This window comes from Pituophis catenifer, unplaced genomic scaffold (genome assembly GCF_029215685.1).
Source record: "Pituophis catenifer annectens isolate HBS135680 unplaced genomic scaffold, rPitCat1.0.hap2 SCAF_1, whole genome shotgun sequence".
Taxonomy (NCBI): domain Eukaryota; kingdom Metazoa; phylum Chordata; class Lepidosauria; order Squamata; family Colubridae; genus Pituophis; species Pituophis catenifer.
This window is the reverse complement of record NW_027256881.1, coordinates 88,384,081-88,403,253: the sequence shown is the minus strand read 5'-3', so window position 1 is coordinate 88,403,253 and position 19,173 is coordinate 88,384,081. Positions and strand designations below refer to the sequence as shown.

The 19,173-nt window shown below is 36.4% G+C and overlaps 1 protein-coding gene across 1 annotated transcript; it reads right to left on the bottom strand.

Annotated features, from left to right (window-relative positions):
* Positions 1 to 4,123: 4,123 nt before the first annotated feature.
* Positions 4,124 to 16,020, bottom strand: MTFR2 (mitochondrial fission regulator 2). Its single transcript, XM_070952338.1, has 9 exons — positions 15,942 to 16,020; positions 14,170 to 14,249; positions 13,289 to 13,411; positions 12,243 to 12,347; positions 10,492 to 10,610; positions 9,461 to 9,657; positions 8,447 to 8,750; positions 6,537 to 6,714; positions 4,124 to 4,222 (listed from the first exon to the last, which is right to left on the bottom strand). The coding sequence occupies exons 2-9, from the start codon at positions 14,230 to 14,232 to the stop codon at positions 4,124 to 4,126; spliced, it is 1,188 nt and encodes a 395-aa protein (XP_070808439.1). The 5' UTR covers positions 14,233 to 14,249; positions 15,942 to 16,020.
* Between the last annotated feature and the right edge of the window lie 3,153 nt (positions 16,021 to 19,173).

The window sequence follows — 19,173 nt, the reverse complement described above, 5'->3', positions numbered from 1 at the left end:
ATTTATTAAATTTATATACCGCCCTATTCCTAAGGGACTCAGGGCGGTGAACAGCGAACGATAAAAATACACTAAAATATACTAAACATTCTGGTCCTAGATAATTCAAGACATCCCAGTTTAAAATAAAATCAAAAAGTAATATAAAGGGAAAGTTAGGCCAGGCCGGCCTGCTGAAACAGGAATGTTTTGAGGGCACGGCGGAAAGTGCGCAGATCCGGAATCTTCTGTATCTCTGGGGGGAGCTCGTTCCAGATGGTGGGTGCCCTCACAGAAAAGGCTCTCCCCCTGGGGGCCGCCAGTCGACATTGTTTGGCTGACGGCACCCTGAGAAGCCCCTCTCTATGGGAGCGTACTGGGCGGTGAGAGGCTATTGGTGGCAGAAGGCGGTCTCGTAAGTACCCCGGTCCTAAGCCATGGAGCGCTCTAAAGGTGGTAACTAAGACCTTGAAGCGCACCCTGAAGACCACAGGGAGCCAGTGCAGCTCGCGCAGGAGGGGAGCCACATGGGAGCGCCTGCAACTCAACTGTGCCTCAACTGCACTGCAGGGATTCACTTAATAACTGTGGCAAGGTAGGTTATAAAATGGGGAAAACTCACTTAACAAACGTTTCACTTAGCAACAGAAATTATGGGATTAATTGTGGTATTAAGTCAAGAACTACCTGTATAATCGTATGTATGAATCATATTTAACGTCTACGTAAGTCTGAAGAGCAGCACTGTACTTCTATTCCAGCTGTTATTATTATTTATTTTGGTCCTATGGACTAATATGTGTTCCAAACTATATTTTTTCCATATAACATACCTAGCAGCTGTATGGCCCAGGATGGCCCAAGTTTCATTCCACAGATACTTGTGTCCATAGGCAAAATAGTAAAGGGAATAGAGAAAGGACAGAAAGCATCCTGAGCAAAGAAAAACTGACTCACAATACAGTTAGGAACAAATAGAAAGTTTGCTTTGACCCCAAGCAAATTGCACCAGCAGTCACTTATGGATATTTAGACTGAGCAATAGCATCAATCAGGACTTGGGGCAGGAAATGAAATGAGGGACTAATATTGAGGCAGAACAGTCCACCACAACTCAAAGTATAATATATGTACTAACTATATAACCAAATTACTTGCACACCTAGTGTAGATGTAGCGTAGGCCTAGAAACTGGGAATGAACAGCTTTGAGAAGGGCTCTCTACAGAGGACACAACTGTTTGCAGATAGTGTGTTACTGCCCTCTAGTGGTTATTTGCATGAGCTAACATATTTCTGGAAATGTGCTACTGTTCTAAAGAGGCAACTGGACTTTCTGGTTTTTCTTTGAAGACGTTTTGCTTCTCAGCCAAGAAGCTTCTTCAGCTCTGAAGGAGCTGTGAAGAACAAGCTGAAGAAGCTTCTTGGATGGGAAGCGAAATGTCTTCAAAGAAAAACCAGAAAGTCCAGTTGCCTTTTGAAAAAAGCACTTTAGGGACAGCCATGACCTGAATGACTGAGAATCTTCATAGATGCTTGTTCTAAAGACTCTGAAAAGGTGTCTAAAAGAAATAAATACTTCAGGTGAGTGATGGGACTGTATCCTGTACCCTGTTCATTGTGCATAATAAGTTTAAGCCAGAAGCATACAAAATGTTATTGATAAAAACCATCAAAAGCCAGAATCCTACTAAAACTCCATCCCTATTATTTCTTGTTATGAATCCATTCCTTGTATACGGAATGTTGCAATAGTTAAGACAAAAATAAATTCTGAGTTTAGATCACAGCAGACATTTTCTGTAGTGTTCTGTTATTAAGATTTGAACCACAATGAATATATGCAAAACTGCAATATGCAACTTGCGTCTTGAAAATCATTATTAGACAGTGAGAAAAAATCAGTGACACGATACATGCAACCATGCAGAAGTCGAACATGTTGTTTTAACTTATCCAATTGTCAAGCTTCGATGCTATCTCAAAATAAATGATCTTCCAAACTGCCAATCTTTAAGGAAATTTTCTCTTTATTCGAGTACAACAACTGGATCATGACTCTGCGCGGTCAGTACTGACCTTTGCCCCCCAATCCCTCCCTTTCCGATCTCCAATTCTCTGCTTCTCATTGGCTATCTTCCAAGTCACTCTCCTGATTTCTTTTCCTGTCAGTTCACAGGAATGTTCCCCCCACCCACTTCATCTCCAAGGAGATCGAAACTTCAAAGGGATTTAGCAGGCAAAAGTTCAAACTTCATCCTCCCTTTTCTATGTCAGCGCTGTTCTTTTTTTCAAAAATAATAATTAGACATTGTCTTTTCCCGAAAGAAACAGCATTCAAGTTTTTCTATAGGTAGAAGAAAATGTTCTGATATATATCATGTTATCATTCTGGAAAATAAGAAACTAGCCTACTAAGCTGAATAAATTTCTAAATCATACACTTAAATCATATAGTTATTTTCTTCTAGCAAGGGTAACCATTTGGTACAGCCCACTTTTAAAAATAAAAAAGCTACGTACAAGCCACTTTAAATTAAATTAAAGACTGAACTACTAAGGAAGGCACTTAAATATATTAGTTCAGTGCTGATTAAATTGTAGTACATTGTTTAGTAATAACCTGATGTCAATGTTGAAACATCCCAATGCAAATTACAAATAATTGCTAACCTTTCCTTGTACATCTCTGCAAATATCAGTGCAGAACTATTTCCCACCCAAGAGAGAAGCCTGCAACAACATACAACAGCGAAGTATGAGTTACTGCCATAAAGAAGCACCTACATATTTGATAAGGAAGCCAATTATCTTCTGCTAGGTTTATTCTTGTTATCAAAGTTATCCAGTTAAAAGGATCACTGCTGAGAACAAAGTTGAAAATAACTATAAAAATGAGAACATACCAGCAGAAATGGTAAACATACATTTACAATAGGCAACATTTAAGTCTTGGGATTCGCAGCCAGTGCTGCCTAATGCTTCTGGAACCAGCTCAGACAAAGCTGATTTAGCTATTTGTGGAGATGTGTGAACTAATTTTAGATGACTCCCCTATGTTTAGCATCTGGACATTACAAGACAAGGGGCTAATTATTAATGAGAGCTTATGACCCTACATGAACTTTGACAAACATACAAGAACTGTGAAACTTAATACATTTAAGCTATGAAGAGGTATATAATGGTCTGCACATACATTTAAAAAGCTAATTTAGAGGGTAAATTTACAGAGATACTAAGAAGTCATATTAGTAACTTTTACATCATAAATGTCAAATATCAATATACTTCCCAATGTTTCTTCATAATCTTCCACCCAATTGCAGAGTTCACAACTTACCGTATTTTTTGGACTATAAGACGCATCGGACTATAAGATGCACATAGGTTTAGAGAAGGAAAACAAGAAAAAAAATCATTTTTGGCCTCTCCGCATCCCATTTTTGCCCTCCCTGGCATCCAGAAGCACTCTGTAGGCCAAAAACGGGCCTCCCAAACCCTCCGTGTGTCCTGTTTTCAGCCTCCCAGCTGCCAGGGAGGGCAAAAACGGGACCCGTGGAGGCCTCCGGAGAGTGCAGAGTGCTTTTGGATACCGGGGAGGGCAAAAACGGACGTGCAAAGGGTTTGGGAGGCCAAAAACAGAACCGTATTCGCTCTTTAAAATGCACAGACATTTCCACCCATTTTTTTTGGGGGGGGGGGGAGAGAATGCGTCTTATAGTCCAAAAAATATGGTATATACAAGAGGAAGCAAATGCTGTAAGCATCAGTTAGGGAAACTTAGAAAGACTCCATATATCAAGGAAATAAGATTCTTTTTAGGAAGGTGTCATTTTTAAACAATATAGTATTTTTTGTTTAAACTAGGTTAAAATGTAACTTTTCCCTCTATTTATATTTTGTTTCCCTATTACTATCTTTTTACACATTACTCATCTGACTAACACTTTGCAACCAATATCATAAAACTGATATTAAAAAACTGTAGAAATTTATAGCTAATAAAAAATACAATAAAAAGATTCATGTAAACACTCCATTAGCACAATTCAATACAATTAGATTTATAAGCCTTTGTACAATGTAATCAAAGAATAGCAGTTGTAATAGTCACAGCTGGTCACACAAGATCAACATCGTGGCTATACATGAAGTTTTGTTTTTGAAGATGATACATTTGTTAGTTTCTCAGTTTTGTTAAGTCTCTGCTTCATGCTTGGTTTCAAAATGCGACAGTCAACCTGTAATCAAAAACATTTTATTCACAATTGTATTGCTTTTTGATTCAAGGTGACATACAAATTAAAAGATTAGTAAATTAAAATATACTAAAGCTAAAGTAAGAATAAATAACTCATTTTTAAAAGCGGACAATATAATTAAATTCAAAGAAAAAAACTATACTACCATTTTCCGCATGTATTGAAATAGAATGGAAGCCAATGGAATTGATGTGTGATTTACGTAATATTGTCAGCAATTGAGTTGTTACCTTAGTTTACCTTATTTACAACTTCGTTGGCAGAACCATGTAGGATCCACAATAGTGGTCTAAATGAGAAATGATTAAGACAAGGATCACAGTAGAAAGTTTTTCCTGAGTCTAGGAAGAGTGCTACATGAATACCAGCTAAAAGAGAGCAAAGGTTCACTTAACCGAGCATCAAATCTATACCCTAAAAATAACAATTTATGCAGAAGTTGTAAAACCAATTTTTCAGAAGAGTTCAATTCCTCTCAGAACAAGTAATATCTCTGGCCTATTAGTCTGTTTATCTCAATTCATCACAGATTTCATACACTGATAAGACAGGGCTGGTTATCACAAGCATTGTGATGGTGTCTAACCCTAGAACTTTATATATCTGAAAATCAGGGGCCTTTGAATGCCAAAAGGACAAAAGAAAGCTCTGAGGAACCACAGTCATCAACAAAGAAATGTAATCAACATCTTCCAAAAGTACTCAGACAAACAGGACCAAAATCAATGCGTAATATTGCTCTCAAATCCTGTATTGATCAAATTCCTTCTAATTCCTACTGTCATTTATCCACCAAAGCCAGTCATAAACTGAGTTGATGTAACTTATCACAGTTAGTTGTCTACATTAAACATGTGATAAAAAGCCTTTTAGAAAGGCATTTCACTATGGTGCTGTAACTCAATCACATGATCACTATTAGTCAATATTGGGTCTACTCCTGACCTGTTATTTTTCTCCCTCACCTCTTGTAGAGCAGAGATTGGAGAGAAGAGATTACAAGAGAGTAAGCAGGCACACAATGAGGAATATATATTGAAATCCAGGGGCTGATGCTGGCAGCCACTAACATGCTATGTAAATAACTCGGTGTGCTTTGTGTGCTTTACTCTCTTATAATCTCTTCCTTTCCAATCTCTCCACTCTCCAAGATGTGGAAGGAAAGCAAGTGATTTCTGTAGGCAATCTTTCCTGTGTCTGACCCATCCACTAACTCCCAACAGAACAGAAAACTTAGAAAAGACAGGATAAAAGGCACACAATGGGAAATACACCAAACTGTTCGCACAGCGCCCTTGCAGCTGCCTGCAAAAAGCACATGGCTTTCAATGTGTATTCTCGATTGTGTGCCTGCTTACTCTCTCATAATCCCTTCTTCCGCAATAAATATAAATATGTATAAATATAAATACAAACATTAATTCCCTTCTTGCTAATGGTCTGTGCCAGGGTGAGCATTCCAAAGACCAGGGAAGTGGTTAGGAGCAAATAAAAGCTGAAGGTGTGAAACCAATTAGTACTGTCAGCTTTAAGTTGGAAAGCAGTTGAAGTCATGTGATTTTTCACATAGCAACCACTTTGCTGAGCAAAAACGTTGACGTCCCAATTGTGGTCACTAAATGATGGACTATCTGTATTAAACTTTACAGAGCATATAAAAAGCATCCATCATCAAGCATTACAAAAAAGACTAGAGACAGGGGGAAATCCAAGTTTCCTATTCAGAGCACTGTGAGAAAGTACAATAATTCTAGACTCTGAACTACCATTCCAAATCACTCAAGAGCTGTGAGCCCTCCCCTATATTCAATGTTTCATGGAATACAATAATATAACTACAGCTGTGGTCATTAAGTTCTATCCCTGGATTATCTATATAATATTCATCTCAATTTTTCATTCCCAGAATATTTTTGTCTCTATAGTATATGATTATGAATCTTAATTATTGCTTAACGCATTGTAAGCCGCCCTGAGTCTTCGGAGAAGGGCGGCATATAAATCAAATGGAAAAAAAAATTCAAATGAAAAAAAAAACTAAGAAAAGAACTATATATATAAATTTATATTTCACTGATAAAGAAATAAAGAAAGACTAGTATAGATCTATTTCAAGCTATTTAGCTCTCATCAGCTAGCCATACCCTTACTTGGATTCGAACTTGGGCTGCCTGCATGTGAGGCAGTTGTATTAACCTCTGAACCACAAGTTCTCCTCCCTTCATCAGCTTGAGCCAGGGGAGAGATTAAGTGTTTTTCTATTGAGACAACCAGTCTACACACACACACATACCATTGGAGTATCTGGACTAGAAAATGGTGAAGCACCATAAGAACTGTTCTCTTTGTCAAATGAATCATCGCTTTGTGATGCAAATTTCTCTTTAAGAGCTTCTGCTATTAAAGCTGCTGGGTCCCACTGAGATGGCTTTATTTTATTTCTTTTGAGTAGAGGTGTCCCTCCAGGAGATCTGGAGAAAGAAAAGCAGAACATTTGCAATTTCTAATGCAAGACATTGCTGTTGAAAAATTAAAACGTGTGTTATATTTTCTAATCCGCTTTTGTTCTAATGTATTCAGCATCCTCCTTTCTAAAGGACCTTTGATTGCCCTATGAACTGTAGCAATATTATACATTTTATTTTCCAGGCAGCTATAGATCAGTCAGTCTTCTGATGTTTAAACTGTGCTCTGCTACTTTTTACTCTTACAGGTACTCCTCATTTTACAACCCACAGCTGACCCCGGAATTTTTATCGTAAGTCATTGCAGTCGTGAGTTACCATGTGACTGGAGTCGATTTTACACTGGTTATAAAGTGAATCGCTTGTTTGTTAAATGAATTGTGTGGCTGAATGTCCAAATCTATTTCATCCAATAGGTGTTTTATGCTAGAAAATGGCAAAAAAGTCACAAAAAATGAGTGTGTGATTGCAAGAAACTGCTACTAGTCATAAATATACAGTAGTGGCCAAAATTGTGGAAACCTTTTGGGAAAAGTGTATATTCCATATTCCACTGCTGGAATGGCCTGGGAATAGCCCAGACCTTAACCCAACTGAAAATCTATGGAGCCGACTAAAGAAACTTGTTATTCAGAAGTGACCCAGCAATAAAACCCAGTTAATAGAAACAATCATTCAATCTTGGTTTCACATTATAACAGCTGCAGAACTAAAATACTTGGTTCACTCCATAGGAAGGTGTTGTAAGGCCATAATTCATGCTAAAGGTTACCCAACTAAGTATTAACTGACGTGATAATTTTTGTATAGCTCATTTTTTCTATGGTGATAATTTTTGTATAGCTCATTTTTTCTATGTGTTTCACTTTTCTTCTTTATACTGTAACTGCTATTCTAATAGCAAATCCTTCATAAAAGTTATTGCATTACATTCTTGATTAAATTATCTTTTCATTGATATGTAATTTTATGGTACTACTCCCCAAAAAAGTGGTGTTATTAGCTAGTTTTAGAAAATACACTTTTCCCAAAATTGTTTCCACAATTTTGGCCACTACTTTAAGCTGGTTGACAAGTGCTCAATCACTAGGCCTTAAGGGTGGTGTAGCAGTTGTAACTTCAAGGCCAGATTTTAAGTAGCTTTTTTTCCAAATTTGTAGTAACTTCAAACAACCATTAAGCAACCGGTCATAATTCGAGGACTGTCCATACAGTTTGAAAGCAAGAACTAATCTCCTAGCTCTTCCAAGTAAACCTATTCCAGAAAGGAATATTCGTTGCAAGACTGGAATTTATTTATTACTTTTATAAACTACTAAATCCCTAAGGACTCTTGTCAATGTACAAGGACAATAGACAAGAACAAATTACAATAATCAAAGGCATAAAAATGAAAGGCCCACAAACTAATAAAAACAAAATCAAATTAACCCAACCAAGCTGTAATGAAACCAAGGCAAAATTGTGGCCTAAACAACCTGCGGAAGCAGTCAGGGTGAGAACCAATTGCCATTCCTAAGGATCAGGACAGCCAATGAAAGGCAGTGACAGAGTCTCAGGCTCCTTTATTCCTTTAAAGTGACACACACTTTTTTTCCTTGGTTAGACTGAAATATCTGGGCTGGTTCTCATGGGAGAGTGCAGTTAAATAAGAACTGAGCCATGTACAGTTTTGTAAGTTTGTCACAGCACTTTTAAAAAAAGAAAAAAAAAAGAATTCCCATTTTGTTCAACTTACTTCTCAACAGCTCTGAGTTTAACATTATTTATATCCTTGAGAACATCCATCATATCAGGAATAGCTTTGACTTGCTGAAGTTCAGCCTTATCTTTAATCCTTTCAGTCTTTATAGCCCGACGTTGCTTAATAAGCTGAACTGCCGAATTATGGGAATCAAAATCAGATTTTAACCCAAACGAAGGTGGCAGTGCTGGAGGTGGAGGTATGATTACATTACAAAGAGAAGTGGGAGCTGGTGTAGAAAACATTCCTGGCTGCAGGAAACAATTAGGAGTGTTTGACGAAATCCCAATATCTGAAGCTATTAAACAATTAGAAAAAAGAGCTAATATTAAAATAGGCATCTGCAGTGTTGATGGATAAATGTAAATAGCAGATAATGACTGCTTATTTTAGAACAGTGCTACATTTGAAAACCAGAAAGCATGGATAATCAGAAAGGAGCTAATGAAATCAAAAGAAAGGAAAGCAAGACCACATCAGAGTGGTCTTGATACTAATTAACAACAAGGATCATTAGATAATTTTGATCCCATCTCTCACCCTGGGCTACATTTCTTTAACATTCTTATTAATAATAAAACACAAAATTTGAGAACTCATTTTTTTCCTCTGAAAAGAAATTTCCATGCCATCTGTTTAAAAACACTTCCTCAGTTTCAAAAGAAATATGTCAAGTGGCACATTGCGATCTTAGAAACTAATTCAAATCTCTTAAAAATAAGTAGAAATAAATGTGCAATTCTTTAGATTCAAACTCAAACTCCCACCATCCCCCCATGCCAGTAAATTAATTAGATGCTTATGTTTAGAAAGAATCTGGGCTCATCTTTCCTTACTGTTGCTGGTAAAACGAGCACAAAATCTTAAGTGCAAACATAACCCGAAGCAATTATAAGCAAGACAATTTTCTATATAAAAGTTGTCGTCAGATGGCAATATGATTTAGTATCATTAGGAACAAGAGAAACACAGAAACACATTCATTCGGATCCACATAGACAGACTTACGGGATTGATCATTTACTGCCCTGTCTGCTGCCAAAATTGCAGCAATCTGCTTACGAAGATGTGCTAATTCATTTTCAAGAACATGGATTTTTTGGAATGCATCTTCACCCGCAACAGTTGTTTTTTCACTTTTTTCTTTTGAAGAAATTGGCAAAGGAAGTACAGATGGAGTGGCAACCCCTCTCCATTCCTCAAATCTAGAAAATATCAGGATACCACTGTGTAAGCATTCAAAAAGCCAAGACATTTGGAATAAAGCGAACTCGCGCATGCCTAACATTTAAACTGAAATGTCTACAATACAATCATATATTCACAGAAGTAGCACTAAATTCAGAAGGGTTTATTCTAAATAATTGGCTATAAATAGCACTCCGAAAAGAATAGCAAATGTACTTTTTATAGCATCAGTGCTTCTGTAGTTTGCATTGCACTGATTTTTCAAACTCCATAAACTGATGACAGTATGCGTAAAACAATTCCATTTCAAAAATACAGATACTTAATCAACAGTAAGAGTTAATTATGATTGGACTATCTTATTTATTTAAATCTTCCCAATTCCCTATAGCACTGTAATTTTACAGGGTTAAGCCCTATGTTACTATTTTTATTTTCTTAATTATGGCATATCGCTAGTCACTGACTGAATAAAGATAGTGATTAACTGATAGATATGCCACTGATAGAAGATGCACCTGGAGAATCAGTGAAGGGGAGTCTTGGCAGCACACAGCTCTCCGGAGAGCAGTGGGGGGGTGGGAGGCAGTAAATTCCATCAGAGAGAAACCCGGATTAGGAGAATGTGCAATCCCAAAATGAATGGGGAAAGGGGAGAAGAGGTTCACGGAAGCCACATTCTGGAATCCCTCAGGATAACTCTATCAGGGTAGAGGATTATAGTTGTAGTTTGGCAAGATTCTGCCTATTAGGTATAAGCAAAAACAGGATTGGAATAAATTGGATTTTACTGGGTTATCTTTGGGCTTTCACCTGACAATGCTTGAAAAAGTCTAGTTGGTTTTACTTGCCTGAATTTAGTGCATGGATTTGTGTCTTCATCTACCATCCACAAGGCATCGGCAAGAGACGGTTGAACAGAATTAACGATGCTGTATTGTTCCTCTAAAGACTTCAGATTTTGGACCAACTAAAGCATCACAAACACACTTTTATATAAACAATTGTTTTTAATTATTAGCTTTCTAGCAGTAGTCCAAAAGATGCATATTTGTTCTAATACTATCCCTTTTCAATAGGAAAGAAGCAATTAAGCAGCACAGGAGACTGCAGTATCCCAGTTTCATTAGAATGAACCATGTTGCTATGCAAACACTGAATTTTATGATCTTAAAATTCAGAGCCATTAAGTGCCGTGGTGGCGCAGTGGTTAGAATGCAGTACTGCAGACTACTTCTGCCGGCTGCCTGCAATTTTGTAGTTTGAATCTCACCAGGCTCAAGGTTGACTCAGACTTCCATCCTTCCGAGGTTGCTAAAATGAGGACCCAGATTGCTGGGGAGCAATATGCTGACTCTGTAAACCACTTAGAGAGGGCTGTAAAGCGGTATATGTCTAAGTGCTATTTCTATCTCGTGGTACAGGAATAAAAGCACTTGCACTGTGATATTGCAATGCTTACAGCTACTAATTTGGGACTAGAATTACAGAGTAAGTAAAGTGGTTGTAAATCATGACATCACATGACAACACATTTTAGTGATAGAAATTCTGGCATATCTGGTTACCATTGTTAAGCAAATCACAGCAGGTGGTTAGGTATGGACATGATGTAGCCGTTATTTGTGATCTCCTGCCAGCATTCCCACTGAACTTACAGTACTTGTAGGAACCTGGTAGATAAGGTTGCAAATGGGGATCATATGACCACATGACACTGCAACATGGGTGCTGGGTGCTGAATGTCTGGGTTGCAATCATATGATTTTAGAGATACTACAACCATTGTAAGTACAAAAATGCATTCAAACGGTCACTGAATGAGTGGTCATTAAGCAAGAACCACCTGTTCTTTGTTATTTCTACCCCTCCTCATGTCCCCTGCAAGTACTTCTGATAAGAGTAAAGTAAAGTAAAGTAAAGAATTAAGATATACTGCTTATTAGTATTATTTAATAGTAATAATACCAATCCTTCAAAAATTTTAACTCTTCCAAAATTCTACTCATCCATTTTTAGGAAAGGAGCTACCTAAAGTAAGATTTCCCGTATAATTTATAAAGATATTTAGGATACAATGATTAAAAGCCTTATTAATCTCCCTCAGAATGAAAACTAAGATGACAAGGTAATATAATGTTTTTCGATTCATTTTTAATGACAGTTGCAACATTTTTCAGCTGAAGTACAATAGTAGCAGCACACAACAAAATATATATTAGGTATTACAAATTTTAACAAATTGCATTCAAACATTATTCAAGGTAGCAAGAGGCTAATTTAATGTTAATAATGTTAATAATTCATTCATTGTCTGAAATTCAGTTTTTGTAAACTGCAATTATCTATTTTGATATTTCAATTATATATTCATAAGAAATCTAGGTGACTATGACATATAAATTTAAATCTCTTTTACTTATTATTTTACAGTGGCCACTCTTATTTAAAATGTATTTCTATTAATTCATGTGCATCTTTTTCCCAAATGACAAATTTATGCTATATGTTTTCTCTATTACTAAATGCTATATATAGCAATATTGAAAAATATATAAATTATCAAGTTATTAATTTTACCCTTAGCAAATAACTCATATACCTGAAAGTGAGGTCTTGAAAAAGGAATTAATGTAAGACATGCTCCCAATCTACGAACAAAACTTCGGGTAGATCCGTAGCTTTTTCCTTCTGAAATCCAGGATATCTAAGGGTTGAGAAGCTTGTTGAAGTTAAATGGAAACATTTTTAAATGAAAAAAAAAATCAAACAAAAGTTAATTGACTATTTTAACGATATATCAACTAAATCTTGGTATATCTGAAACTGTAAGGAAAATGTGACTTATAATTATTTAAAATGTAGTACAGGTAGTTTTCAACTTACGACCACAATTGAGTCCAAAATTTATGCTGCTAAGTGAGACACTGTTGTTAAGTGAGTTTTGCCCCCGTTTTACGATCTTTCTTGCCACAGTTGTTATATGAATCATTGTAGTTTTTAAGTTAGTAACAGTTAAGTGAATCTGACTTTCCCATTGACTTTGCTTGTCAGAAGATCACAAAAGGTGATCGTAAAACCGTCATAAATATGAGTCAATTGACAAGCATCTGAATTTTGATCACGACCACGGGGATGCTGCAATGGTCGTAAGTAAATGGTCGTTAAAAAGCACCATTGTAACTTCGAACGGTCACTATAAGTCAAGGACTACCTGTATTTTCTGAATTATTAATTTTTTAAAAAAAAACGTCACTTTATAAAAGCTAGGTTCAAGTTCTGCTTGCAAAAGATTCTGTGAAAGATACCAGAAAGCCCTGTGAATGGAAAGGGGTGGTAATTTATAGCCTGTGCCATCTTCCATAGTATCCTATAGGAACTTCCAGTCTTATAGAGGTACAGATTGTGAGTACAGATTAAACTATCTTCCCCCACCACCACCACCTCTCTAACAGGGTAGAATTCTGTTACTGGAGATGCTAGGTAAATGTCAGTATGTTTTTGTTCCCTATTAATAGCAATGACCAATGAAGAAAGCAATCTATCTAAGGCTGAAAAGGTAATATGTAATGGAATGGATGCAATCAATATACAAATATCTATATAACCTCTAGGAATAAAAGGGGAGGAAAGCATTGAGGACCTCACCAAACAATTCCTGGAAATGATACATAATTCTTGGAAGTATGTTCTTGAAAAGGTATTTGAAGAAAGACGAGATCCAGTCATACGAACAAAGCCATTTAGATACAATTTACACCTTTGCAAGGCCTGAATTGGGAGAAAAATAATAACAAAATAAGTGACTTCGTTCCAAATGGAAACTTCTGTTGGTACAATTTTTGTAACTTTAGAGCTACCATATGTGGGCTGCAAAAAACACTTCAACAGGTATGTTATTTAAAATGAAGAGATATAAAAATTATAATGTAAAATTATCTATAGTAAAACATAGCAGGCAGCTGCTTCGAAATAATGTAAATATGTGTCTACCAAGGTTGTAATTTCTTACCACTTCTCGTTTTCATTTGCAGCATAATTAAAGTAAATTTAGCTTCAGAAATATGTGACATTAACTATTAATAGCCAATCAATTTGAAAGATACACCCCCAATCCTATTCCATCACAATTGGGACCTTCTATCACTAAGTCAGGTGGTTGTTAAGTCATGCCCAATTTTACCTTTTTTTGTTGCAGTCATTAAATGAATCTGGCTTCCCACATTGACTTTGTCTTTCAGAAGCTAAAGAAAGTTGCAAATGGAGATCACATCAACTTGGGACACTGCAACCATAGTAAATACATGCCAAGAGCATGAATTCTGTTCATGTAACCATGGAGACACTGGTATGATTATGTGCAAGGAGTTTGTAAGTCACTTTTCAGCACCGTTAAAACTTAAAACAATTTGTATAGAGATAGGCTGAAATTCTCAGAAGACAAGGGGTATGGAACTGTATATTGTAGGCCCTTTAATATAAAAAAATCATGCAAACACATATTTGTTATTCAGATATATCTCTCTTACCAGTTCTGGGACCACACCATAATACTCCAGCAATTGCCGTAAGAGATTCAATAGCAGAGACATTTAAAGAATAGTGTAATCTATTAAGACAGACACAAAGTAAAATTGATGAACATGCCAGAAGAGTTCAGTAACAATTTACTTTAGCTGCAAGGAAAAATATGTATTTTAGATTAACCTTTACAACATATTTAGTTTCAGTTTAGTGCCAGTAAACAGTTTATAAACATAATGCAAAGCAGTTTGTGATATTCTATTGTGAACAACAGAATGTAATGCTAGGAAAATGAGACTGATTTAAAGTTACAAGAAATAAGTTTGCCTATATACTGTATGCATTCTCCCATATAGTCTAATATTCATACATACATAAATCATATTTCTTAAACTTTCCCAAAATGTTTGTGACAGAATCATGAGATACCGACTTAGGGGGAAAAAATTGCAGTGGAAAAATTGGGTGGGAATCAATGGGAAACTATTCCAGAAATCACAAGAACCTTTGTTTGTTGAATTTTCCAGTGCAATATATACATTTATTGGTCAGGCCAAAGCTTGACTATGTGGAATTTCTCACAGGGGGAAATTGCAAAACCTTCCATGTCATTCCTCCTGTGCTGGAATGAAACTTATGAATTATATTTGTCCATCTCTGGATGCAAGATGGCTAGTTTGGAATGATGCTTTGATCCAGTCTCTTAGATTCACTTTCTCAATATTATAAATAGTAACATCTTTAGGTGTTCTTGCATGTGTACAAGCTATGATCTTGTACAAGTTCAGTGGAGATCCATTTACCAAAGTACCAGATATCAACATACCATTAAAATAATTTATAAATTATTTACATGGATGACACTTTACCGTATTAATTTTTAATTCTAATCACATTGTTTGTTTGTTTTTGTATTTTATGCACATAACAATATATCAGAATTTTACTTCTGAGTTTGACAAAATAAAAATTCAGACTCACAAAATAGTAGAAAAGAGATATAGTATACTAATTCTTTGCTGGTATCTGGAAGTCATTCAGATTTTTACATCCCAGATCTGATAGCACCAAACATATCTGAATTAGAAGTTTCCCATTTGATCCTTTCATAAACATAAATATCATTTTTGTTCTCCGTATAACATTTACTGTTTTTCTTAAACTGACATGAAAAATATCAAATACAAAAATAAAAAAAACCTATAGTGTTTATATAATTATTTGACTACATTTAAAATTTATACAAAAATGTTTTACAATAAATATTTTCATATTCTACCAAAACAACACTATCTTACAAAGTCACGCAACAATCAAATTTTTAAAAGACTTAAACGTGACTCCAACGGGAATTTTAAATTCTAGGTCTGCACTGGAAAAGGAAGGAAGGAAGGAAGGAAGGAAGGAAGGAAGGAAGGAAGGAAGGAAGGAAAGATAGATGATAGATAGGTAGATAGATAGATGATAGATAGATAGATAGATAGATAGATAGATAGATAGATAGATAGATAGATAGATAGATAGTGTATTCTGAAGGCAGACAATCAACATGATTATAGATTAGTTTTGCATTACGCCAGTCGCAGTAATACAGCCACTCCCAAAACATTTTGAGCCGGGATTTAAGAACCGTTCTTCAGTAAGGCTAACTTGTTACTGGATTTGACCAGTGGGATTATCTTTATACTAAAATTCACTTTAGCCACAGGCGGATAAAAACAAACAGAAGCTGAGCGAGGGTGCAGGCTGGCCAAGACGCAAGTCATCCGGGACCCACCGTGGACGTGGGCTTCAGCGCTGCCAGCCCGTCGAAGAACCGCGGGATACTGACGAACCCCACCAGGAGTGGCGCGAACCTTTCCGCTGGAACCTACAGGAAAGCGGCGAGAGAAGGTGGCGGGCGCGACAATCAAAAGTTGGCACCCTTTTTCTTGATTGGCGGGATTGGAAACGCGATTGATTCGCTGTAGCCAATCAAGCGGGAGCAAGGAAGCATCTGACGCTCCAACCAATCACAGAGCTTGCTTTTTGTTCATAGATCTATGCGCGAGGGAGGAAAAATAAAAATAAATACCATGGGAGAAATAAGTGTTTTATTAAGCAGGCTCACGGCATTTCCGCAATTTACCATGCAGAAGCGAAACCTTATTTTTTTCCAAACTGGGGAGAAGGTCGGTTGCTGAATATCTAAGGACGTGCCATATCTATTGCTCGGCCTTGCAGAAGGCGTTGACTTTTTGTCGGCCACTTGATCCGCCGCATGTCGCTCGCGTTCTGCTGCACCCATTAAACCGCATCGCTCCCTTCCCCCCAATTGCTTAGTCAACCTTCTGTGAACATCAAGCATTTTCTTGCTTTCCTACTTCCGGCTTCCGATGTCCACGAGATCGTGAACGAGGCCTATGTTGAACTGAATTCACTGATGACCGGAAAGAAAAATCGGCTTTGCTCTACGAGCTCTATTGCTTCTGCTGCTAATGGTTTATTGTCGATTTATTTGATCTTGACTGCAAGAATATACCAAGCTTAGATAACTACTTTCTCACTGAACGTTTTGATATGCATTGCTAGTAACCATTGCTAGTCTTTTTTCATCTGAAGTAAAATTTAGTCTATTTTTTTTCTTTTACAAAAGTAAAAAATTTCTTTAAGGCTGTTATTGTTTATTAGCTGACAGAAGTTATTGTTCATTTGCTGATAGTACTCTTAAATGAAGCTGAGCATTAACCTACACATTTTTCTGGAAACATGAAAGTGGTCTTGTGCCAGTAGTCTTTTGGGTATTTTTTCCACATTGTATGTACTACTCCACTCAGTTATATTTATATTGTCCCTCCATCCCCAAAGCATGGACCTTAGACGCTAAAGATTGCCTACATCTGGCTTAGAATGATGTATAGGCCCGAATTTTAGATTATATTTTGATTTGTCCTAGGATACTTTCAGGACAGAAAGATTGTTTGCCAATGCTTGTTAAGAGTGAATGTAAATGTAAATGTAAATTATATATATGTAACATCTTTACATATGGAAATGTTAATGAAATGTTAATGAAAAATGTATTCTTTTCCAGAGATTTTGGGTGTATCATTTTCCCCTATGAGTGCATTATTCTATTTTCAAATTTGGATTCTTGATTCCTATCGCTATAATAAATGTCCTTTGCAATCCGAGCTGCCTCAAATGTATTAATTCCTACTATCCAAACCTATTTCGTTTGTTGTTCCAGAGATGCCAGGATTTTCCTCTGTATGTAATATAGAGGATACAGGCCATTACTGGTAGATCTTTTAAAATGTTTTTTCAGCCTTGGAATATCAATACAATTATTTATTAGGAAGACTACCTACACTTACATTCAGATCTTAGACTTATAGCCAATTGCAGCTCCCTAAACACGGCACTATAAAACACGTAACCTTTTTGTCTTCAAATACATCATATTGTTTGCTGATTTGATGTGCATAAATACCATCCCCCCTTTACTTGACTGCTTGGCAGACAGTAGTTCATCATTTCCTATTTTTGTTTTATCCAGCCCTTTATTTTAGGGTCAAAAGAAATTGGAGAACACCTTTTCAGATACTAACACAATTACTCTTCGTACTTTTTCCCTGTGGGAAATTGTGTTTTACCTAACTTTGCTAGGCAATATAAGGCCATCTATTCTTCTGTGTATTTGTTTTTTTACTATTTTGTGTAATTCAATTTCCCTGATTAAAACAACAACAACAAAAAAATAACATCAATACCTTTTACAGCACTTGCTCTGAAGGTTGGATGAGGAAGAACAAACTAAGCCTCAACTCTAGCAAGATTAGTTGTGGGTGTTTGAGACTCCTAGTGCAAGTTCTTCCATCTTTGACTCTCGATGCTTGAGAGGCAGGTGGCAGCTGTGTTCAGGAAGGTCTTTCACAATAATCTTGTTCACCAGTTGTGTCCTTTCTTCGATTGGGAGGCCCTTCTTATTGCAAAGTGCTGCAGAAGGGGTTGTTTTGATAATCACTTGAAAGATACCAGTGGTTCCACAGCTGCGTGAGAATTGGGCAGGTTGTACCATACCCCCAGACATCCATGCTTCATGAACTGCACTGGTTTCAGTTTGCTTTGGAGTACAATTTAAGGAACCAATTGTCACTTTTAAAACCCTATTTGGCATAGAGCGTAGCTAAGGGATATATGTGTTCTATGGTTTCTGCCCACATTATAACATCTGATATAGTTGGCTATTTCTAGTTCCATCAGTTAGTTACCTAGCAGGGCCCAGGAGGTGAACCTTCTCTGCATCCCTCCACCTTGAGATTCATGTTTCCACTTTATCAGCCTTTAAAATACCATTAAAAACATTACATTTCCTCAGGCTGTAGGGTTGCAGTTAAAGTCGAGGTAATGGGGTGGTAGTTTATCCTTTACTGGGGGAGAGAATTAGTTGTTGGGAGAGAATTAGTTGTTGAACATCTAAATTGCATTATCCTCATTTAAAAAAAAAATTGTTAGCATTTGTTAACCTATACAAAATTGTTGGGACTGGACAACCTAGAAATCTTATTAAAAATAAATGAAATTGTAAAAAAAAAAAACTTGTTATAACAGTAATGAAGATTGACTGAGTTTACATAGTGTAATAAACCAGTTAGATTCAGATTATGCATAAGATTAATTATTGTGGTCAGTAAAACTTACTTTTTGGCTTAATGTTATGAACCAGGTCACGATAAAAGAAGTAAGAGATTATCACCTAACCATCAATAACACACTCCTGTTAACCTATGCATTATTCATATGCCATTACGAGAACTAAACTTTTTAGTAAATTTTAACCCAAGGATTTTTATTTATGTCAGTAACCAAATAGCCAGAAAGAGATTCGAAGCTGAAGTATGTAAAAATTTTGTTTCAAACCATTGTGAACATAAGATATTACAAAAAATCCCATTATGATGGAACTCTTCCAAAAGGCTTGAGAAATGCTGTTTTATGTTTGAAGCAATTTAAACCCAAATGTTGCA

Excerpts from the sequence above, each read along its gene's own strand:
- MTFR2 (XM_070952338.1), bottom strand. The coding sequence starts at position 14,232 with ATGTCTCTGCTATTGAATCTCTTACGGCAATTGCTGGAGTATTATGGT. Across the intron at positions 12,348-13,288 it reads TCATTTCCAGGAATTGTTTG|ATATCCTGGATTTCAGAAGG; the intron begins GTGAGGTCCTCA and ends CTCAACCCTTAG. Across the intron at positions 8,751-9,460 it reads GGCAGTAAATGATCAATCCC|CTTCAGATATTGGGATTTCG; the intron begins GTAAGTCTGTCT and ends ATTGTTTAATAG.